The sequence below is a fragment of the Pelodiscus sinensis genome, chromosome 1, assembly GCF_049634645.1.
Source record: "Pelodiscus sinensis isolate JC-2024 chromosome 1, ASM4963464v1, whole genome shotgun sequence".
NCBI classification, from domain to species: Eukaryota; Metazoa; Chordata; order Testudines; family Trionychidae; genus Pelodiscus; species Pelodiscus sinensis.
Window position 1 is genome coordinate 193,546,420 of NC_134711.1, and position 24,849 is coordinate 193,571,268.

Genomic DNA, 24,849 nt, shown 5'->3' on the forward strand with positions numbered 1-24,849 from the left:
GATGGAGGTTGAGTATAGCAAGGAGCTTGGGGGTGTGGGATCTGTGGCAGAGTTTGGGTGAAGGAGAATGTTGTGACCTGGGGCAGAGGACTGGGGTGCAGGGTGTGGGTGCAGGGCAGAGGTTTGGGTTATGTGTGGGGGGGTGGAGAATTATGGGGAGGGATGGTCTGTAGTGCCAAAAGCAGGCTCTGGCTGGGAGATGTTTACATGGGTGATTGCTGGATATGAGTCAGCGGTTTCTCAGAAAGCTTCCCTGCCTTCCATGCCCCAGCAGGCTGCTCAAAGCAGCCAGCTGCAGGGCAATGTTCATTGCTGAACAGCTGTGAGCCTAGGAAAAGGAGGAGGAGAAGAGAGTGGCGGGGAGAGGGGTTCTTTGATCACTGCCTATTTTTTAAACAGGCACCTTCCATTGGCTGTAATCCAGCCAATGGGAGCTACAAGATAGTGGTGAAGGGGGCACTGTGTGAAGTGGGCTGGCTGTTGTTCACAGACAAACAGTCTTGCGACTGGCTTTTCAGAGGCTCACAGCCCAGATCCAGCAACTTGGCAGGCTAGATCTGGCTCCTAATCTGTATTTTGCCCAGCCCTGCTCTACTGGAAGCTTTTTAAAGCTCTCTTCCACTCTGGCTTGTCTGTAGATTAGCATCCTCTTCTAGAGTGCTCAGAGTTATTTTAGGCTTTGGTTACCCCTAATATTATCCCTTTAAAAATTCTCCATGTCTCTCCCCAGCTGTGGCCTATCAGGAACAGCATTGGTTCAAAGAATCCTAGCACAACAAATGCTAAGTATATAGCTTACTGATAAAGGAGGATTCCATTCCACTGATATGATTAAAAGCTATGTCAATATTTCCACATCATGCTGCTCTTGGTAAAGGAGTGATTTTCAACCTGTGGTCCACGGACTCCCCATGGTGTCTGTAAATCAGGGGAGCCAACAGCCTGCATGAGCCCCTGGTCAAGGTGGGGGAGGGGCTGGCTCTGCACTTCCTGAAGGTGCTGGGCTGCAAGCAGAAGGGATGGGGCTGGAGTTAGCCAGCCCTCCACCCTGTCCAGAGTGTGCAGCATGGTGCTCCAACAGCAATTTAAAGGGTCTGGGGCTTTGGCAGCTGCCTCAGTAAAAGTGGTGGTGTCTGGGAGCCCTGCGCCCCTTTGAATTGCTGGCCCCCAGGGCAACTACCTCCTTTGCTTCCTCTCTTCCCCTTCAGTGGGCCTGTTGCAAACTCTGAGATGCCCAAATGGGTCTGCACCTCCATTTGAAAATTTTCAGGAGTCCACCAATGAAAACATTTGAAAACAACTACTTGAGGGGATTTATTTCTTAGAACTGAAAACTCATTCCTTCTGTTGCAGAAACTTCCCCTCTGCATACAGTGAACAGAGTTTGTAGCATACAAAAAAAATTAAGTTTGCTGTGCAAGGGACTGCCACATAACAAGCAATGCTGAGTGCATGTGTGATTTTTAAATTGCTTGCTTTAAAACAGTTTGAATGTTTCTATAACTAGTTAGGCAAGCAGTTGAGTATTCTCACAAATGTGAATATTTGTCTCAGAGGGGTAGCGGTATTAGTCTGTAACTTTAATGCTTAAAACTTTAAAGTTACAAATATGAATGATATTTGTGAATCAAGTGACTGAAATCATCCAATTAGAACCTCTGAACATTTGGTCAATTTTTTTGGTCTTTTGAAACTATCTAGTCAAAATATTACCTACCCACCAACTTTTGAATATCTAATCCAGAATGTCAGTTTTGTCAGTTCAGTATGCATATCCGGTGTCCATTAATTTCTGACATTCAAAAATATTAAAATCTGTCAAAGGAAAAGTCACAGGTTATTCTATTACACAGTCAGATGCCCCAGTTTCTGACAAATCTACTTGCGTTACTCTCAAGAGGCACCCTGGCCTTCCAGATGTTGTCTTCACCCCCAACTGCCTCACTCTCAACCTTGCCTCAAATTCTGACATCCCTTCCTTGAGTTCAAGTCAATGCTGATCATCAGAATGAAAAGTAAAAAGCACAAAAGACTTTCTCTGTGTGGATATGCTGGGTATTGCTGTTAAAAAGTAACAAATCTAGCAGGTGATCCAAAAAGATCACCTCCTCCTATCTGAACTCCTGAGAGCTGTGATTGGCTACTCTTAGCTGGAAGTTGCCCTCTAAAGATTTATAGAATCTCTAATTAATGTTCAGTAACCCAACCTCTTTCCTTATCTTGAAATCAAAAGCAGGTGGCATGGGGAGAGCCAGTTATTTTTCAGTTCTCTGCTTTCTCACCTGTTCCTTCAGTTTCTGGAGGCATTCATTGTGTGGAGATTAAATCATGGTGCATTGCTCTGTCAGGTATAACAGACATTTACAGGGTAAAAAGAATGAAAGTTGTAGCAAATGGGAAGGAGGGGACTAAAGAAGAGCAATATCTAGGGCAGGGCAGGGCAGGGCAACTCAACACACGGCCCGTGGGCCCTTTCCATCCGGCCTGCGAAGCCTTGATCTGATTCCCGGCCGCCTGCCTGCCTGATTGCTACCAGCTGGCAGGGGTGAGGGTGCGGTGGCAAGAGGCGGCAGAGACTCCCCACAGGTGCTGCCATATGGGTGGAAATTGGGTAAATATTGAATTTTATTAATATAAGCAGAACTGACTTAAATGGGGCCTGTGTGTTGTATAGTCTTGTGGGTATCATTGTGGCCCCCGGGACTTCCAAAGTTGAGTAGCCTTGATCTAGGGAATGGCAGACCAAGCAGATATGGAGGGGAAGGTGAGGTGAGGAACAGGAAACATACAAAGGTAAAGTGACGAAGATGACAGCAAGGTGGTCACTACAGAAAATGAAGACAAGCTGACTGCTGAATTAGCTAAGATGGTTGTTGGGCCCTTGGGGGAAGTATGTGATTCTTTAGGAGGGCTAAGAAAAAACTTGGTTACATTTAGTTGCTAAGGGAAAGTGCTACTTATGCCCTTTTATTTACTTATATAAAAAATCCAAGGAAGGGGCCAAACCAAGGCAGTCTCCATCTATCCACATTAAGTGTTTTTGAGATATCTTATCACCAGCGTGCTTAGTATCCAGAAACCTTTGAAATGTAAATGATAGAAATCAATATTTTTATTTTTAAATTAAATTGTGTATTCTTCTCAGATTACAGAGCTGTATTTTTCTAACCTGAATCGTAACTTTCCCAAGGCTCAGGGGAGGTAATGGTTCACCTGTAGGGATTTAAATGGCATTTAATCAGCTAATTGACTAGTTGATGGAATTTCCATCGGCTAGTCTATTAGTTGATAAGGGAAGGGGGCTTCGGGGTTGCAGCAGGCTCCGGGAGCTAGTGCCGCTGTGGCTCTGCCTTTTAACTGTATTGAGAGCCATTAGGCTCTTAATACATTTAAAAGGCTGAAGATCAGCATGGGGGACCAGGTGTGAGCTGGGACAGCTGATTCCCCACTCCTGGTCGTCGTCCCCCCACTGCGCTTTAGCCTTTTAAATGTATTAAGAGCCTAGTGGCTCATGCCCAGGTCCCCCCCCCCCCACTATACCTTGGCCTCTGCTGCCCCCTGTGAAGATGGTGCTGGGGGGGGCTGTCTTTTAAGCCAGCTCCCCCCTGCACCAGCTCCTGCTCCACTTCCTTTGCTGCCTCTCTCTAATAGAGGCAGCAAGGGGTGGGGGATGTGACTAGTCAAGTCACTAGTCAACTAGTTGCTTACATCCCTATTTAGTTGTGCGGTTTTGGTTAGGGCACAACTCTATTTTAAGGCAGAAAGTTCAGCAATTGGTTCTTAAAACTTTTTTCATAGTCCAAATCACATTTTAACCATGAGATTTTCATTTGGACACACCCATACTAGTTTGCCACAGGGCAGATTTCATCCCATTCACAACCACATAAAGTCTTTATGACAATTGCCTATATGGAAAAACAGTATTAGAGAAAGCCTCCAATATATTATTTGCCTTCTTTAACATGACAAAGCAACTGTAAAGAAGAGGGGAACCACTCCAGGAGATCAGCAAGATTTGTGGGAGTTGTCATTTCAGGAGAGAAACAGGAGTCTCATGTCAGACACAGGAGGTAATTGTTCTCCACCTATTAGCACTGAAAGTGATGTGTCCAGTTTTGAGCCCCTCTCTGTATTTGTCCTTTCCTCTTTTTGCCCCTTCATCTAGTCCCCTCCTTCCCACTAACTAAGCTTTCCTTCTTTTGCCATGTAAAATATTGGCAATCAAAAGCCTCTTTCACCTCTTGGAGAAAGATTTGATCAAACTGGAGAACTACGAGAGGAAAGGAACAAAAATAAGAGATTTAGAAAATGTGAACCTATGAGTAAAGAGTGAAAGATTTGGGAGTGTTTAGTCTGGCGATGAGAAGAGTGAGGAGGGACGTAAGTCTTCAAATATGAAAAAGGTTATTATAAAGACTACAGTGATGAACTTTTCACCATGTCCTCCACCAAGTGTAGTAGAACAAGATTTAGGCTGAATATTAGGAATAACTGTCTAGCTATAAGGATACTTAAGCTCTGCAGTTGGTTACTTAAGGAGGCTGTGAAATCCTCCTCCTTGGAGTTTTTGAAGAACTGGTTAAATACTGTTTCATCAGTTTCATCTGAAGAAGTGAGTTGTACCCACGGAAACTCATGATACCATCTACATGGTTTGTTAGTCTTTAAAGCACTGCTAGACCATTTGTTGTTTTTAATTTTTTTCTGGTTAAATATGGTCAGTGATGGTCAAATTATTCTTCATTGTAGTCACAGAACCATAGTGTTTAGGGCCATAAAGGACCATTGTATCATCTAGTCTGACTTCCTGTATATCATATGCCACCAGCAGCCCCAGTACCTGCACTATGACTCCAGCAAAGGAAAGGAGCTCAAGTAAATGAGACTCTCAAGAGTCTATATTATTATGTGCCCACAGGCAGAATATAAGAGAAACTGAGGTGCACTAGTTCCTGAGGTTCCTGAAATAGAGAAGTGATTAGGTGAGTTATACCCAGGCAATCCCAGCAAGTAGGGTAAGGCTGCAAAGGAATTTTCCTCCAGATCAGACTAGCAGAGACCTTAAGGGGTAGGATGGGCTTTCTTTCCTCTGCAGCATGGAGTGTGGGGTGATGTTACAAAATGATCTTCGCCAGGATTAATCCTGCCTTTGTGCAGGTGCTGAATTAGATGACCTCCTCTATTCCCTTCCAGCGCTCTGTTTCTATGAGTCTATGATAAAAAGTTCTTTGGAGCAGAGACTTACTTTTTGGTTTCTGTTTATACAGCACCTACCACAATTGTGCGGTGGTCCCTGATTAGGACTCCTAGGACACAGACTGAAATGCCAACAAACAAATAATAAATAAAAATTAATAACAGCTCACTGGATCCCAATTTGAAGATCACTGAGTTACATAAGGACCCCGGACAACATTCAAGATGTAGGGCTAAATCAGCTGGTGTCAGTAGAGTTATTGTTCATGTATATGTGCTCTTTCACCAGTGCAGAATATTGTAAGGCCAAGGTTAATAATTGATTGGATTCTATGTGGCTAGGGGTTGTAAAGGGCCCTGCCTGTCCATCTAGGACAGGGATCTGAAATTCCCAAGCCATGGGCCAGCTGGAATGATTGTGCTATCTGGCCCATGTCTCCTGTCAGACTGGTGGGGGGGCAGGGGTCTTGTCCATTACTGGCCCCCAAACCCTGCCATCTCCCCCTGATAGCACCATCCCCCAACCACGTGGCTTTGGAGATCACCAGGGGGACCTGGTGCTGTGTGGTGGCAATGATTGTGCCATTCCCAACCCCACACTCCCTGTGGTGGCAGGAGCTGATGAAGAAGTGGGGCACACTCATTCCACTTCCCCCATGGCTCTTACAGCATCAGGGAGTGTGGGAGTGGGGGTGCAGTGCATCTCCTCCCGTGATCCCAAAAGCTGTGTGCTTCGGGACAGAGTGCCAAGTGTGGGGTGATGGTGGGGAGGGGCAGAATCTGGGGGCCGATATAGGACAGGGGATGCCAGGAGTCCCAAGCCAGATTGTGCAATTGTTTTGGCCAGGACTGACCCATGGGCTGGCTGAGCCTCCTGATCTAGGGTGACCAGTCAGCCACTGTGAAAAATCAGGATGGGGTGTGAGGGCAATCAGCGTCTACATAAGACAAAGCCCGAGATTTTGGGGCTTTCTTTCTAAACAGAGACACCTGTGGAGCCCTGCAAATATCTGTTTTATATCTCTGGGCATCGATATCCCGGGGTCATTTTGGCAGATGCCGATGTCGGTGCAAATTCTGTGTTCCTGCAGGGCTGTAGACCTCTGGTCACCCCGGGTCCTTCCCAGTTCCAGCAGGGGGGTGCCCCAGCTGTGGGACAGGACAGCCAAGCTCCATTAAGCCCCCCCCCCTTTTTTTTCCCTTTAGCAGTTCCAGCCCCTCCCGGCGGGGGCGGAGCTGCTGTGGGAGGGGTCTACGCATGAGCTCCCCCCTGCCCCTTGCCACCGGGGCGGGACACGCCGGCCGCCTTCGCACCTGCCCAGCCGGGACTGCGAGCTGCTAGTGGCGGGCGCGGCGCTGTCAGGCTGCAGCTGGGAGACGCGAGCAGCAGCAGCAGCAGCAGCAGCTCGGGGAGCCGGGGCCGCGCCATGAGCGAGCTGTACGATGTGGTGGTTGTTGGAGGCGGCATCTCAGGTCAGTGCAGCCCCCGGCCGGACACGCGCGCGGCTGGCCGCAGGGTCGGGCCCGCAGGGGGCGGAGGAGCTCGTGGCTGCGGCTGGGCTCTCCCCGGGGGGGAGCTCGGACAGGGGCGCGAAACTCTGCCGCTGTGTCACCGTCACTGCGCGGGGCCCTTTGGGCTCGCTCCCCACTGGGGCGAGCTGGCTCCGCAGTGCCCTGGAGCGCTTGCTAGTAGGACACCTTATTGAATGGCCCGACGCGCACCTTAGTGCACGCAGCTCGTGCCCCTAACTAATGTATTAAAACTTGGCTCCTTATGTGCGTATCACCCCCCTCCCCAGACCCAACCCAACTACAAACGCTTTTTCAGAGCCCAGCCTTTTTAGGGGTGCCAGATGGTTTCAACAAAAACACCCGATCCACTTGATATTACATCACAATCCACATTACATCTTGTCTAGAAAATACCGGACACTTCTGTTTTCTCAAGTTGTTTCCCGAACAGAAAGCTCAAATACTGGACTGTGGTTCAAATCCGGACACCTGGCAACCCTAAGCCTTGTCTGTCGGCTCAGTAGTGCACTTTGTACAGAAACCAACCTGGCTGTGTATGAGTTGCATTTTTCAAATAGGAAAGGCTTATTGGGTAATGCAGCAGGCGAGGTGTGGGGGAGGAGGGGAAGAAACAAGAGGGGCCAACCTGTCACTGAATGTTTTCTTGTCACAGGATCAGTGTGCAGCCAAATATTCTCTTAGCAAACCTAGAAGAAGGCTTCCACCGTTTGTCCCTTATTAGCTCACTAGAGCTGAGCTAATGCAGATAATTCATTTTGCAAGAATTAATAAATGTGTCACCAAGAATATGCTCACTTTCTTCATAAAAGAAGTATAATGATAAGATTCACTACCACAGTAATGTGACTGGCCTTGATGGTGAAGTATGGGTGATGGAGGGGGATCACTTCCAGGTTTACTCTGTTACTGACATTCAGTAAATATCACACTGAAAAGGAAATGGAGCCCCACTGAGTGAGATTATGATGATGATGTTGGACACTGGTTAATCTGGTATTGATGCAGTTTTTAGTCAATCTCACCCTCACTACAACTAATGTAAGAATAAAGTCCCAGCAAGGCCTGCAGGATTGGGAGGTTTGCTTTAGCACAGGTTTAATAATCCAAGTGTTTCTTAACAGAATAATCAATAATATTTTTGGTTACATTTTGAATCAAAATAGCACTCCTTTTTGGCAGTACCCTAGAGAACTCAATAAAGAATTGAGAGCTGTCCTGAAAACCACATAGCACTTATTTTCTACAAGCTCTCTAGGGAGGGTGACCATCAAATACTTTACCCTTTACCTTCTCACCCCTTCCAGGACTGCATGCTAGTTCTTCTTCATGGAACTCTAATGTGCTACATACATACATTTAATCTCAGCCATTACCTAAATATTTTTCTAAAGCAGGTGATGGACGCCCCTATTAACATGTTGATTGAAGAAGATTGGATGTTGGCATGGATTTTATGGATTAATGAAAAACAAAGGTGAAAGCAGAGAAATATAGAGCTGGTTCAAAGCTTCTCTTGTTTTCTGAGTCAAGACACTTCAGGATTGGCAATGGGTACCCTTTGGTCAATCTGTGCTGCCCATACCTTCTAGTAGAGACCTGCTGTGGGGTCCATCTTGTTAGTAGATCTCCTCTGAATTATAATTAACGTATAATTGGAAAGGGTACAGAGAAGAGCGACAAGAATGATTAAAGGTTTAGAGAACATGACCTATGAAGCCAGGCTTCATGAACTGGGCTTGTTTAGTTTGGAAAAAAGAAGATTAAGGGGGGACATGATAGCGGTTTTCAAATATCTAAAAGGGTGTCACAAGGAGGAAGGAGAAAATTTGTTCCTCTTGGTTTCTGAGGACAGGACAAGGAGTAATGGGCTTAAAGTGCAGCAGGGGAGGTTTAGATTGGACATTAGGAAAAAATTCCTAACTGTCAGGGTGGTCAAATATTGGAATAAATTGCCAAGGGAGGTGGTGGAATCTCCCTCTCTGGAGATATTTAAGAACAGGTTAGATAGACATCTGTCAGGGATGGTGTAGACGGAGCTTGATCCTGCCTTGAGGGCGGGGGGCTGGACTCGATGACCTCTCGAGGTCCCTTCCAGTCCTATTATTCTATGATTCTATGATTCTATAACTTATCTATTTGTCCAAACTACTTTTTATGGCACTTGGCTCTAGATTCACTGACAAAATTATCCAGAATCAGTTCCTTGATGACAAAGTGCTGACTAAATTTTATTATTAAAAGATCCAAATGCTTGATATGTCTGAAGGGTTCTGTTAGCTGACTTTTTTAAGCTGTCAGAAAAAAAATCACTAGTATTTTGTAAACTAAGAATGATTCTGAGGATTTGGCTAATTTTAACTCATACTTTATTTCATACCGAAAGGCTATTGCAATAAATTGTACAGTAGTTTTCAATCATATCTTCTAAATGAAACAGATTTCAATGGCATGTTTTTAAACAACATCAGTGCAATGGATCACTTCTGTTTAATGAGTGGAGTCAAAGAGTTCAGTACAACATAAATAGGTATTTTTAATATAACCTTGTTTTTCATTGTTGCCATGGAAATATTTGTGTGTAATTCCTGTACAGCTTCTGTAATAATACATCCTGAAAGAACCAGGCAAAGATGAGATAGCTGTTGCTTGAACAGCATAAATTTTATTTTTTGCTACCTGCAGATAGAAGTAAATAATGGGGGTTGCAATAAATCACTTTCCTTTGTCATTGTAAGGAGTAAGTCAGTCCATTTCCAAAACACTATATTTTCCTTTGGCCTATTAATGTTAATCCTGCCCTCCAAGAGATGGTACCAAAATAACACACATGCACATCCACAAAGAAAGTGGAATCAACCAATATATCAAACACTTCCACTCAATCATTTATCTGTAGTTATTTCCTACCAGCCATCCTCCACCTATGAGTTTTCTATCTAGTTTTTAAAATCCTCGGAGCAGTGATCTTGAATTTATACTTGGTTGGGAAGCACTTACCACACTTTTGAATGATAAAAATAAAAGTTATGTCTCCATGTGCCCACTGAAAACCTCAACTGGAGTGTAACTTATTGCCAGTTGTGTGATTGTGTTGGTTCTAATGTGCAATTAAACCGATCAGCTTTAAAGCAAGTCACATTACTGAGTCCAGATTTGCCCCTAATTCAGCTTTGATGCATCATTCTACCACAAAGGCATTGCCTTCCTGCTATAGGAATAGGCTAGCAGCCAGGTCTCTCATTCTTCATTTTTTTCATCTGTCTTCTGGCAAGACAGGCATCATTGAGGTCAAATGCTCAGGAAATAGTACAAGTTTGAACTATTCTTGATTTAGTGTTACAGAACTATCAATAAAGAAGGCAAAAAGCAGGTGGAAATGCACCATTTGCATTGCTGATCTAGCAATGTGAGTAAGCATACAAAACAGATTCCTTCCACCGATGTTAGTATTTAGAAGTGTACAAATGATCTAGAAGTATGCCCATCTATAATGCTCTAAGCACTCTTAACAAGCAGCTCCATCCATCATGGCCTCTCTTCATCCAGATTTAGAAAGGAGATTTCGACCTTTAGGGATGGAAAGGCTCTATTAGATCTTAATCCATCACTTTGCCAGTACAGGCTTGTTTCTTATAATTCAGAGCCATCACAATCCATGTTCTCCTAGGGAGGTGAGGAGATTCTAACCCAAGATGCTACTCCCACCAGTTTAATCATTTTTAGGCTCTTTTAGTATAGAAGTTTGTTGAAAAGCAAAGAATAAAAGTAAAGACCTGGATGATTCAGCTCCTAACTCAGTAATAAAAATCTGCTCTTCTCCAATTCTTTCAGGTATGTCTACAGTGCACTGGGGAGCAAGCCTCCCAGCCAGGGTAGATAGACTCATGCTAGCTTCACCTGAGTTACCACATTACAAACAATAGCATGGATGTTGTGGCACAGAGGGGGTGGCTTGTGCTAGCCACCCAGATCCAGGACTGTCTGCTATTCTGGGTCTGAGTTCAGGTGGTATGTCACAGTGCACACACTGCTATTTTTAATGTGCTAATTTGAGCGACTTCTAGCTGGAGACTGTCAGAGCTGGAAGATTTGTTCTCAGCTTAAGTGTGGACATACCCATAGAGCTGAAGAACCTATTGTTATGTCTACACTACAGCGTTATTTTGAAATATCTAATTTCGCAATAGTTATTTTGAAATAAATAACGCGTCTACACACAAAACGCATTTTGAAATAGCTTTTTGCTATTTTTGTTTTGCTATGCTTTGGTTAACCAAAATAAAAAGAAAGAAAAAGAAAAAAAAAGAACTGCTCTTTGTAGAGTCAGCTGTGTGCACACTAATGTTCACAATACCTGAGGCTTTTTACCAATATTCCCCCTTTCGCATTCTCCACCAAAATGTTATACCAAATAAAAGCAAGCAGGATCTTATGAGGGGGATAAGGCAAAAAGCCACATTTATTGTAAAGATGATAATAAAAAATAAAGAAAAGATAGAAGCAAACAACGTTGTTTAACTACTTATTCCTATCACTACTTAACCCTTATACACTTATATATAACCATTCATTCATACATCCATTCATTCAAGTTCTGTGTATAGTTACCAGCCTGGAAGTTGCTTGTGACAGAATACTGGCCAGGTACTCTGTACACAAGTGATGGTAGTGGGGAGCGAAGTCCTGATCAGATGCGCATCTGAAGCTCCTGGTAGGCTGGCAGCAGAACCTTGGACTCTGATTCCATAGTTTTTTAGTCCAGTTCTTATAGGAATTTCTTCCTATGCCAGTCTATGGAAATTGCTGTATCATGCTGATGTCTCCAGGGTGGCTGCCAGGTGCTCATCAGTGATCTCATTGGGTGGACCTCCAGTTTCTCCACTTGACACCTTTTGGTTGCACTGGCACCTGACGCCTTCTTCAGCCCTTTGTTGCTGTATTCTCAGGCTGGCACCTCTCAGAACCATTCACTCATCATCCAAGCATTCTCTCATACATTCATACAGTATTTTGTATAATAATAAAAGTTGTAGTTACAGAAAGTTTCTGGGTGGTATTGCTTAAAACATTCTCTGAGTGCTGAATAAAGTTACAATGTTTTAAAGAGAACAGGCCTCAATTAAGTAACAATGCCCTTAAGTCAATTACAGGGCTTGGCTCCCATAGCAGAGTTAGTGGCTTGACAATGCATTGTTACAATGTATCTCTGCAATGTCAATTTCAAGCAGCCCCTTGCACAAGCTTGAGTATGCCCTGGAGCGCAGAGAGGGGGGGAGGGGGCTGTTTCTGGCTACATAGGATTATATTCTTAACAGTTCTAAGTTACATGACCTAATACATTATATTCTAAAGGGACAATAATAATAATAAATCTAAACATTTAACAATCTTAACAAATAATAATAATAATAATAATAAGAAGAAGAATTAATAATAAATCTAAACACTAAGTTGTGGGGAACAAATTATGGGGAGTCACTTCCATTTGGAGGAATCATTTTCAATACATTAATATGTTATCCCTACATTTTGAAATAGCATGTCCACACTGATTGGACACTGAATAGCATTTAAGGCCAGCCGGATGCTGGTTCTGGCAGGGCATCAGGTCAGAAGTTACCTTGTGGCCAGGGTGGCCAGCAGGGCACCCTGGGAAGGGCGGGGGGCCCCCCTATTTCGAAATAAGCGTCTACACAGTGCTTATTTCGAAATAGCAATTTCAAAATTGGCGCTATTCCTCATAGAATGAGGTTTACCAATTTCGAAATAAGCCCTCCGCTATTTTGAATTAATTTCGAAATAGCAGTTGGCTTGTGTAGACGCTAGGAAAGTTATTTCGAAATAAACAGCTTTAAATGGCTGTGATGGCTGTTCAGCTTGCAGTTTTTAAGGATCAGATTCTATTCTGAGGGTAGAATTTCTGCTGAAGTCACTACAGTGTCTGTGCATGGGGTGACTGAAGAAATGGGCTCTCTGTGGGAAGAAGCTCTCCTGATTTGAAAATGTATTGGTGAAAGCACCAAGCTGTACAACTCCTAGAAAATCCTAGACAGAAAGTTGGTGACAACTGTAAGAAAAGCAATGGTGCACCCATCATACCAGCTGAGAACCTTAATTTATTTAATATCAGTGACAACAGCTCCTTTACAGTGGATTTTTGGGAATCCTTGAGTTTAACTTGTTTCTCTAAATTTTCCAAAAGTGTTTTCAGAACATCCTTTCTCATCTCTTGTGGTTCAGATTGCTTTTAAGAATGAAGTTTAGGTAGTTTCTTGGCTTTCAAAGAGGCTGGGTGAAAACAGGCTATTAGTTTAAAGATTTATGTCACAACAGCAGCCATCTAGTAAAAAAGGTGCTTTATCTAAAATATTCATCTACAGTGCTCCCAGCCAATAAAAGATTAATTGCATTTGCTTTCAAAGGTGAAAAACTTTTTGAAGGTTAAATGCTGTTATTAAAGATGTGGTAGAGTCATGTTTTCTTTCTACACATGGGAAACTAACATGACACTTTCTTTAAACCAAAAACTACTGTAAGAAAAAATCCAACCAAAATCTTGGATTTATAAGAAAATTTCAAACCTTTAGAGCATAATGGTACCATGAGACTACCCTCCTCCTTCTCATAAGACTTTACTGTTTATATGATACTTGAGTGCATTACATACTTGTTGTAGCTCTCACTGTATATGTGAGCCAATAAAAATATACTTCATAAAAGCAGGTCAGATGTACTACAGATAACATCTGAGGATGTTCAGTTCATTTTTCAGAAAATCTCAGTAACAACAACAGCCTGTTATTATTCAAGGATAAACTGTTGGAGCAGGAGTATAGGTGACCGGAGTTATTTCCACTGCTTATTCACCTCTTGTTCCGGATAATATTTTTGGCTTTCCCTGGTCCCTAAAGATGGGGGAGGAATATTTTTGTTATTTAATATCTTTGATAAGAGTTTAATAATGTTAGTATCCCCCTAGTATAAATGCTGAGGTATCTATGCCAGATATTTCTCTGTTTTAAAATATCAGATGGATGAAACAGCCTTAAGTGGGTGAAACAGCCCATGTGAGTGTAATCCCACAGAATGCCAATTATGTTCACTCTGGTACAGGGAATTCCAGGGAATTATAGCATTGTTAGTTTTAATGGTCCCCTAAATCCATATTCTGGCTACTCTCTTTCTTCAAAAGTTCTTCCTTTTGTTCTCAGTTACCTTCATTTACACTACAAAGTGAAATGAGATGAAATATATGAAACCTGGCATTCAGCCTCTCAGTGGTTGTTTGTATAGTCAGAAATATGATAATACTCAGCAACAAACCATGTACAGCAAATAAGTCCATTAGATTGCATCAGAATGGCGTGGTAATCAATGTACATGTCAGAGAGGCAAAATCTCTAGGCCTGCCTCAATCAATGGGCCTGGTAATGGATTTTGAAAAAGTATCATTGCAAAAAATTTGATGCCTGGAGGCTCAGATTGATTTCATCAGTAGGAAAAGCTTTTTCCATACCATCTTCCTCATTATCACGAAAAAGCATTCAGATTATATGGCAGTATTAGACAAACAGTGTTCACTGACTCTGCACACACAAACATCACGTATGACGAAATTTATATATTTGGTATCTATATACTAGGGTAGTGGGCACTTTAAAAGAAAGAAAACCTACTGTACAAACGAAGAATTCACTGGGGACTCTTTTGGATACACATGCTGGAAAGAATTCACATCTTTTGTCTGCAGTGACTAATGCAAATGGCTTGGACAGCAAAAGTGCATAAAGATAGAGAGATTATGAATGTGAATTATATGCTCAGGCTAAAAGCTATTAAATAGTCTCACTTTACTTCCAAGGGTCAGATAATAGAACATTTCATTAAGGATGTACAGCCCATTAGTGGCATCTAACATTTTATGAAATAGTGGATGAAGAGCTAGGTGGAACAATCCTTCGCTGACAGAGGGATAGATTTGATGACACAACTTCTAAACCTTTGGTTTTCTTCTGATGCATGACAGAAAGATCTTGCATTTAGGTTTGAAGCACCTTTCTGCATTCTTATGTATGCTTCACTAGCTAACTAAACATTACTGATCTGATCCGATTCGCTAACAGAGTAGGATGGATAGATTTAAATAAAAGCTAATCCATTTTAATTATAATTTAAAATAAGCAAATAGGAAACATTGTTATAAGCAATTGATTTTAATGTTGTTTTGCATCTCTACTTTTTAATAATGTTCCTACAGAAAGGGTCATTCTCTTTGATTGGAATAATCATTAAAACATGGTTATTTGCAACTCAGTTTAGCCTTAATATTATACATAATATCTATATGCAGAGTGGTTCCTAAGGAGTGTGGGACCCAGGCAGAAGTGACAAATACATCATTTCCAGGACCATCCTATCACTCTGGGACCTACTGTGCCAGCCAATTGTGCTGACATGTGAAGTCCCCCAAAGTATGGGGTCTGGAATAGTCACCCCAATTCACTGTATGCTAGGAATTGCTCTGTCTGTACACATTTATTTAGGAATTATATTTTCTAATGTACAGTTCATTGAGTCTGATTTTTTTACATTTCTTGTTAAGTTAGAAAATTATAACTGTTGCACTTATTCATTAGATTTTTTTTTTCATTCTGGATTTTTGTCAAGCTGCATTTGGGTGAAAATTGGAATTCGACTGAAATTATGCGGAAAACAACATTTTAAAATTGTTTTGTATTAGTTAAATATAGCTACCTTAAATGTGTTGGATCACTGAGAAAGTTTATTACAATATACTTGCATTTAAAACTATTTTAAAACAAAGTATTAATTGTGGTTGATGAATCAATGGATTATTTCTGGTCACCGTTGGCCAGATTTTCAGAGTTTTTTGGGTGCCTAAAGATGTAGATAAATGCCTAGCAGGATTTTTAAAAACACTAAAGCAGATTGATTTCAGTGGGAGTAACTGATTTTATCTACCTTTAACAGTGGTCATGCGGGTTCTGTAAGACCTCTTGTGGACCAATTTCTTCCTTTTATTCAGCACAATGGCTATTCACCACCACAAAATCAGTGTCAGTAATCATGTGGGTTTTATATCACTTATTCATGTTGTTACCGCTTGGCTAGATTTGAATGAAACTGTTATCCAAGAATTAACCAGTAATATTTATTCATGAGGTTATAAAGACATTGAACACTAAAAGGAGTTTCCTTTTCTGAAAGGATATTTTCCTTGCCCTGCAAAATAGCTTGCAACACAGAGTGAAATCCTTGCCACTGGCTTCAGTGGAAGAGGATTTCACCCAGAGTGTAGAAGCTTAAAATTCTGCATCTTTCTAGTGATTTACATTATTTTAAATAACACTTTTAACTGGGTTTCTGGCAACTATTCACAAAAAATGTGTGTCCAGATACACTGGCTATGTGTTGCAAAACTGGGGAAAGCTATTGGGAAAGTTATCAGTTAGCCTTCAGACCATAAAAAAGCAAGGTAAGCAAGTTGCTTTCCAAATTCTAATGCTGAATTTTATTAGATAAATAAGGTTGGGGAAGACTGTGAGTTCTTTGTCAAAATTCAACGCATTATTTATTAAGACAAATTGCAATCTTAGTTTTATTCTTGTGGATTTTTCAGACTCTCTGGTTCAGCTCTAATTCTGGGTTTTGACATGAAAGGTTCGATTTGGTCAGGTGGTCAGCAAGTTTGGATTCTCTGTTAAACTGCCTTTATTATGACATGTTTCTGCACAAACATCTTGCATTATAGCAGTGTTTGCAACTTTTCATTAGAAATTCTAATTGTATCAGAGTTGAGACTATATGCTAAACATTTTGTGAATTATTTGGGAAGTAATAGGAACATAGTAACAAATCTGAATGCTGTGTTTCCAGTGAGGAACATGCAAAGGCAATTTACTTTGTCATTTAAGGCACAAATGAATTGCAATGTTGTTCTGTCTTCTTTTCAATTTTTTCTCTCCGTTTTCTTTTTCTCTCTTCTCTTAGATTTTATCAAAACTACACTGGCCAGGAGATCAGCTCCTCTGTGCTCTGGGAACACTGATATTCTCTTTTTAATTTCTGGTTACAGCAAAGGAAGCAACAGTTCCAGGGACAGCATCTATTTGCCCCCCTCTTAGCATCCACACACTTAAGAACTGTTTTTCTCTATGACGTCTTCTCTTTGTTTGCCGGTGCAATGCATTACCATGTTGTTATGACAGCTGCAGATACCAAGTGCCTTATTTAAAGTATCTAGATTGTAGTAAAGTCTAGCGTTTTTGTCAAGGCAAGGATTCCATTTTCCTAAGTGCTGTACAAACACAGAGTAAAAGGTTCTATGCCACTCTTACTAAGATTGATAAAACATATCTTGTTAGTTTTCATAGCCATCAAGACACAGCTGGTGAATGGATACTACGAGCTCCAAAGATGGGGAATTGTGGCCAGAACCTGAGATAGCTTGTTTGTTGTGCACATATAGACTACGTTTACAGTATGCAGAAGGTTGACGCTCCAGAGATTGATCTTCTGGCATTTGATTTAGCAGGTCTAGTATAGACCCATAAATCATACACTGAAGGCAGTTCTGGCTAGTGTCCAGTACTCCTCCTTTTGTGAGGAGTAAGGGAACGCAACGGGAGCAGTTGCTCCCATCAGCCTCCCACTGTGTGGATGGTGCGAAAACACAATTTAAGATACGTTGACTTCAGCTACATAATTAACATAGCTGGAGTTGTGTACCTTAATTCGACCTCCTGCTGTAATTTAGACCAGGCCATAGATTAGAGAGCCTGAGCACTGAAGGTTTGCACTGAAGTGATGTCTCAGCAGAAATAAGCTACCAATACTTTTATGGTACAATAAACCATTCAGGAGTTTATTACATAAATAGCCAAGAATGTGTTTGAATAATTTCAGCAACAGTAATGATGGACTAGTTAATTTGGAGAGCACAGATAATTGTAGCAGGGAAGATAGGGTAGTGTGGGTAAGCAACTCGACTACATTCCCAGCGTACTCAACATTTGAGGCAGCTCACCTGTGTTGAAAGCCATGCTGCCCTGTCTTCATTACTGTTGTTACCCATGCTATTAAGGTTACTTTACTGCCTCCCACCACTTTACACAGTATAATAGTTTCAACTGGTGCAAGGCAATGATGAGGAGTTTCTACTAGGTTTGTAGAAGCGACAAGGCACCTTATAGACTAACAGATGTATTGGAGCATAAGCTTTCATGGGCAAAGACCCACTTCGTCAGATGCATGTAGTGGAAATTTCCAGAGGCAGGTATAAATATGCAGGCCAGAATAAGCTCTGTAGAGGCCTTTGGTATCTCTCCACCTATGTTAGGGTGTGAGAATGATTGATTGCTATTTAATAATTCATGTTATAATTGGGCAAAAAGTTCTGATAAGTTTTAACCAACTCTAACTCTTCTGCTCATCATATAAATAACATATTTCTTCCTTTGCTAGATAAACTTCTTCCATAATGTTGTTTAGTTCCTACCTAGTAATTCAGTTGGGAGAGAGAAAAAAGATGCCTTTGTAACCTCCTGCTTGTCAGCCAGATGGTCTTTATGTGCTCTTTAGACAATTGAGATAAAACACTGAATGCAGTTTGTTTTGTCCACTACCCACTGTAACAGCTGATCAAACAACCAGTTCATGCTGTACATTCTGACTACATAATTTGCATATAAACCATATGTTATGTTTGGTTTGGTGGCAGATAACTGATTGGAACATATTAAATATTGAAGCAAGATATCTTTTTTGTACACTGCTCATTTATTCTACTTTACAAAATGAGTCTAAATTAACTGGTGACTTTACTCAGTAGGGTACGGTACATATTGGATGTAAATGAAGCAGGCATGGGGTATAAATGGCATTGGTTTAAACCTTTCTGTCAGTGTCACCTTCTGCTGTGGCATCCTATCCACCTCTTTGTTTTTGCACACCTGTATCAAATTGGTGCAAATCATGTAACAGGTTTGATTCAATCTTTTATCCAAGAGGCCCCACCTGAATTTTGCTGGCTGACAGCTCTGGTTTTGGAATTGTCAGTTTTAAACCACATAGCATATCTCAGCTAGGGAGCAACCCATCCCCACTTCTACATCAAAAATATATTTTGGTTCCTGGATAGATTCTTGTGGCACTATTCATTAGAAAAAAATAGAGTGCAGCCAAACCATAATGGTATTACTGTAATTTATTTTTACCCCAACAGAACCTATAAGTGATTGTTTGAGAAATTGAACATAAAAATATTCTCCTGAAACGCGGAAGGCCCAGTTTTAGCAATTGAATATTTTCCCCTGAAAAGAGAAGACACGATGGATAGAATAGGAAGCTTTACTCATCTGCTGGGCACTCTCAGAATAACTAGATGGTTCAGTTCTGTCCTGAGCTACCACCTCCCTGATTTTGTACCCAAGTAGCTGAGAAGGACACTGTGTCGTAAGGCCCTGATCTGCACATGGGTGCACGGTTGACTCATTTAGAGCTTCAATGAAATTAATTAATGGAGCTCTACACAGGTGCAGTGAACAGCTTGCATGCCACAGTTTTCAGGATTGGGGATCTAAGATATGTGCTTAAAACTGGCCAGGTTCCACATTAAGAACATAAGAACGGCCGTACTGGGTCAGACCAAAGGTCCATCTAGCCCAGTATCCTGTCTACCGACAGTGGCCAGCACTAGGTGCCCCAGAGAGGCAATGATCAAGCGATTTGTCTCCTGCCATCCCTCTCCAGCCTCTGACAAACAGAGGCCAAGGACACCATTTTATCCCCTGGCTAATAGCTTTTTATGGACCTATCCTCCATGAATTTATCCAGCTTCTCTTTAAACTCTATTATAGTCCTAGTCTTCACAGCCTCCTCTGGCAAGGAGTTCCACAGGTTGACTACACGCTGTGTGAAGAAGAACTTTCTTTTATTAGTTAAACCTGCTACCCATTAATTTCATTTGGTGTCCTCTAGTTCTTCTATTTAGGGAACTAATAAATAATTTTTCTTTATCAGCCCTCTCCACATCACTCATGATTTTATAGACCTCTATCATATCCCCCCTCAGTCTCCTCTTTTCTAAACTGAAAAGTCCCAGTCGCTTTAACCTCTCCTCATATGGGACCCGTTCCAAACCCCTAATCATTTTAGTTGCCCTTTTCTGAACCCTTTCCAAGGCCAAAATATCTTTTTTGAGGTGAGGAGACTAGCTTAGGGCTAGTGCCTGGCAGGCTGTTATCGTTATATTTACCTGCATGGCTGTAGGTACCGGTAATCGCGATCCTGTTGGCTGTGGATCACCATTTCCTGGCCAGCAGGATGTGGCGCAGAGCGGGACACCACTTCCTGCCGCTCCCATTGGTCGAGAACAGTGATCTGGGGCCAATGGCAGCTGTGATTGCCAGTACCTATGGATGTGTAGGTAAATAAGTGGGGACCTGCCTGGAGCTAATCCTGGTGGGCTGGATCTGGTCTGTGGGCGGTATTTGACTATCTATGACCTAGCAGATACTGTGGTTGGGACAAATTAAACTGGAGTGATCTCCATGACAATTCTTATCATTTTTTTCCCCTCTCACTACGGCAGGGTGTGTAGTACATGAATTGCATAAAAGTATTGTACTAGTATCAGGGTCATTGATAACTATGGGCCAGATTCTATAATCCTGCCTCATGTTAAGCAATATTAACTCACAGAAGGACTCCCATCAAAGTCAGAGGGAGGGTTATGAATCAGGCTTGCTATAGAACACACTTAGTACATGCACTAGTATGTGAAATGTCAGCAAAAATCAATTTGTGCTTGCCTAGCCTGGGCAGTAATTCTTTATCCCTGTACAAATACTTTAAACAAGCATATTGACAGTCTGTGCTTCTTAGTTTCTTAAATTGTCACTTTTTGGAAGGTCTCACACTAACACAGATGATTCTCATTTTAATGGCATTCAGAACTGCATTCAGTGCATATACTCTAAAGACCAAAAGTATTGTTCTGTAACTACAAAACTGTTTCATGCAGAGAAGTTTCTGGCTGCCTTAGAGTTTTCTAGTGTGACTCTGACTGTCGCATCTAACCGCTAATCTCTAAGGGTATGTCTACACTACCACCCTAGTTCAAACTAGGGTGGTAATGTAGTCAACCGGAGTTGCAAATGAAGCCTGGGATTTGAATTTCCCGGGCTTCATTTGCATGTTGCCGGGCGCCGCCATTTTTAAATGTCTGCTAGCTCGGACTCCGTGCCCCGCGGCTACACGCGGCACGAACTAGGTAGTTCGGACTAGGCTTCCTATTCCGAACTACTGTTACTCCTCATTCTACGGGCTTCATTTGCAACTCCGGTTGACTACATTACCACCCTAGTTCGAACTAGGGTGGTAGTGTAGTCATACCCCATGGGTATGTCTACACTACAGCACTAATTCGAACTAAATTAATTCAAATTAGTTAATTCGAACTAAGCTAATTCGAACTAGTGCATCTAGACCTAAAAACTAGTTCGAATTAGCGTTTTGCTAATTCGAACTAGCATGTCCACATTGAGTGGACCCTGAACCGAGGTTAAGGATGGCCGGAAGCAGTGCCGGCAGGGCATCAGATTAGGCCTTAGAGCGTAGAGCTACTGTCTCAGGCTAGCCGAGGGCTGTGCTTAAAGGGACCCAACCCCCACCCCGGACAGACAGTTCTCAGGGGTTCCCTGCTCGCTTGTCTAACTCAATGAGGGACAGCAAAGCAGTCCTGGCTTGGAGTGCCCACACTCGGCACATCACAGCACTCATCCATCAGCCCGGCTGCACTTGCCGCAGGCTGCCATCCGGGGGAGGGTCAATCGGGGGGCTTCAGGAGAGCTTCCACCCCGAGGAGCCCGCAGAGCCACCCCAGTCCTCTTCGGGGACTCGTACCCCATTCCTCCCTCACCTCCTTCCACTTACCCCTCCCTAGCCCCCCTTCCTGATGTACAAAATAAAGGACACGTGTGTTCAAAAATAGAAACTCTCTTTATTGAACAAAACTCGGGGAGACTGGGAAAAGGAGGGAGGTGGGAGAGGGGAAGAGAGAGGGGGGAGAGGGGAGGGCAACAAAAATGATCAGGGGTTTGGAACAGGTCCCATATGAAGAGAGGCTAAAGAGACTGGGACTTCTCAGCTTAGAAAAGAGGAGACTGAGGGGGGACAGAATAGAGGTCTATAAAAGCATGAGTGGTGTGGAGAGGGTGCATGAAGAAAAGTTCTTCATTAGTTCCCATAATAGAAGGACTAGAGGACACCAAATGAAATGAATGGGTAGCAGGCTTCAAACTAATAACAGAAAGTTGTTCTTCACAAAGCAAAGAGTCAACCTGTGGAACTCCTTGCTGCAGGAGGCTGTGAAGGCTAGAACTAGAACAGAGTTTAAAGAGAAGTTAGATAAATTCATGGAGGTTGGGTATATATTAGCCAGGGGGTAGAAATGGTGTGCCTGGCCTCTGTTTTGGAAGGCTGGAGATGGATGGCACGAGACAAATGGCTTAGTCATTGTCTTCGGTCTATCCCCTCCGGGGAAGCTGGTGTTGGCCGCTGTCGGCAGACAGGCTACTGGGCTAGATAGACCTTTGGTCTGACCCAGTACGGCCATTCTAAGCTCTAGGGCTCAGGGCTCAGGGTCGGGGGTCTCACCTTGATTTTCATGCAAACCTGCTCCTGGGTGGCCAGGCTGGCAGCTATCCTGCCCTAGACGGCCACTTTCCTGTGCCTAGTGCGGAGGTCGTGGATGAGGTCCACAATGTCCGCACTAGACCAGGCGGGCGCCCGCCTCTTGCGGCCCCGGGCAGGCTCCTGGGAGCCACCAGCCTGGTCCCGGGAAGAGGCGGAGGGCTGGGTGGCATCGGGTGGCTGGTTCATGCCGTGCCAGGTGCAGGGTCTGCTGGCTGGGTGCTGGCAGACTTGCACCTGGCACGGGCACCGTAGCCAGCCCGTGCCCCTTTAAGGGGTCCGGAGCCGGGAGGGGGCCAGAAGAGTTTCCCTGGTGGTGCCCAGAGTGGCCACCAGGGAAAGCTGGGGAGGGCTAGCCTCCCACTAGTTCGAATTAAGGGGCTACACAGCCCTTAATTCGAACTACTTTATTCGAACTAGGTGTTAGTCCTCATAGAATGAGGTTTACCTAGTTCGAATTAAGCGCTCCGCTAGTTCGAATTAAGTTGGAACTAGCGGTTTGTATGTGTAGCACCTATCAAAGTTAATTCGAACTAACGTCTGTTAGTTCGAATTAACTTTGTAGTGTAGACATACCCTAAGGTACTTACTTCTTCAGGAAATCTGCATTATATTAAGGCTAACAAACTAGCTAATATGGCCCTCTTTTATTTAACGGAACAATCATACAGAATGGCATGGTGAAAGGTCCTCTTCCTGAAAGTGCATGTATTATGCATGTGTTACTTCAGTAACTGGAATCAGAGAGGCTGTGGCTTCTCAGCCAAATAGTGTCCAGGTCATGCTGTAGCACATCACAGAAGTTGAGAATCTTATCAGTATCCTGGCTGAGACTGTGCCTTGGGATTGCACTTTTGAGCAATACTGTCACCTAGAACTTCAGGAGCAACTTGGATGTTGAAACATTCCCAAGATGCAAACCTCTCTCTTCAGGGGTAGAAGGTGGGATTATCTATTATGATCTCATGTGCCCTGGCATCATCACTGTCATGTGAATTGATTTTTGGCCAGTTCACTCTCCTCCATTGCCGTTTGTTAGCATACAGATCACAGGGTATCTACTGAAAATATATAGCACACTTGTAATCTTCTTTGAAAAAGCAAAAAACCTCAACCTTTCGGTAATGTCAATACAAATTTTAAAATGCCTGCATAATCCACCTCTCTGCCCTGCCTCAAACTGAAGCTGGACCAAGGTTAAGGCTTTGAAAACATGATGTCTTGCATATGATGTCTTGTGATAGTGTCACAAGCCATTATTTCCATTAAAACATTCTTGTTCACTAACAATGAGCAAGCACAAAGGTAAAGGTGACCCATGCCAAATTTAATCTCTCAGCGTCTGACTGGTAATCAGATTGTGTTCATTAAGAGCAGTCAGCAATAGAAAAACAATGTTATTAAATACCAGTTTCTAGCACAGTAATGCAATAAAGATGATGTAGGGGATTGCAAAGAACAACAAAACATGGGAAATAGCAGCTTAGCTGTGAACAAAAAGATGTGTCTCTGCTCCACTTCTCTGCCCTAGGGCCTGTTGCGTTCAGTATTGTAGTAAGCTGCACCATATTATTCATATATCATGCTGCTGAGAGTAAACTTGGAGGGTGTTTTGAAGAAAGTGCTAAAATGTAAATCAGGGAACCAAAAATGTAACTAGGCAGAGCTAGTTTCTATAGCCTGTGAAATTGGCACAGAGGGTTGGTTCCCTTGGAGCCATGACTGGTTTTTTTTCCCACTCCCCATCATCCCTGCTTTGCCTCTTGGGGTATCTTTTTTTCTTTCTTTCCCTCTGTGCTCTCCATAGAATATTGTAATTGTCTCGACCAAGAATATATGGGTTCTCCTTGGAAGTTCTTCTAGAGTGTTGAGATAGCTTTATTGTGTTGTGCTCTGTAACTTCAATTTTAATAACATTAATTTTTTATATTGTGTACACTGTATTGACTCTGTTATCTGCTGTTAGCTCCAGACTGAGAAGTAGAACACCAGAGATTATAGATATTGACTATTGTGAGGAAGAAGTATATTCATCATTGCAGTTTCTTTCTCCACATGCCCCTTTCCCTCCTCCCCGTCCTTGGCAATGTTGTTAACTCCTGATTGTATGGTAAGTCTCATAGGGTATGTCTACACTACCACCCTAGTTCGAACTAGGGTGGTAATTTAGGCAACCAGAGTTGCAAATGAAGCCCGGGATTTGAATTTCCCGGGTTTCATTTGCATAAAGCCGGGTGCCGCCATTTTTAAATGTCCGCTAGTGCGGACTCCGTGCCGCGCGGCTACACGCGTCACGGACTAGGTAGTTCGGACTAGGCTTCCTAGTCCGAACTACCATTACTCCTCGTGAGTAGTAGTAGTGAAGCCTAGTCCGAACTACCTAGTCCGTGCTGCGTGTAGCTG

General features: G+C 42.8%; 1 protein-coding gene across 1 annotated transcript in view; it reads left to right on the plus strand.

The window, feature by feature from the left end:
- The first annotated feature begins 6,438 nt into the window (after positions 1-6,438).
- The window catches only part of LOC102458176 (amine oxidase [flavin-containing] B), a 71,597-nt gene continuing 53,186 nt past the window's right edge, over positions 6,439-24,849 (plus strand). The window contains exon 1 of the mRNA XM_075912844.1: positions 6,439-6,672. Coding sequence (XP_075768959.1) covers positions 6,627-6,672 — 46 coding nt within the window. The 5' untranslated portion in view covers positions 6,439-6,626. The remainder of the gene's footprint in view (positions 6,673-24,849) is intronic.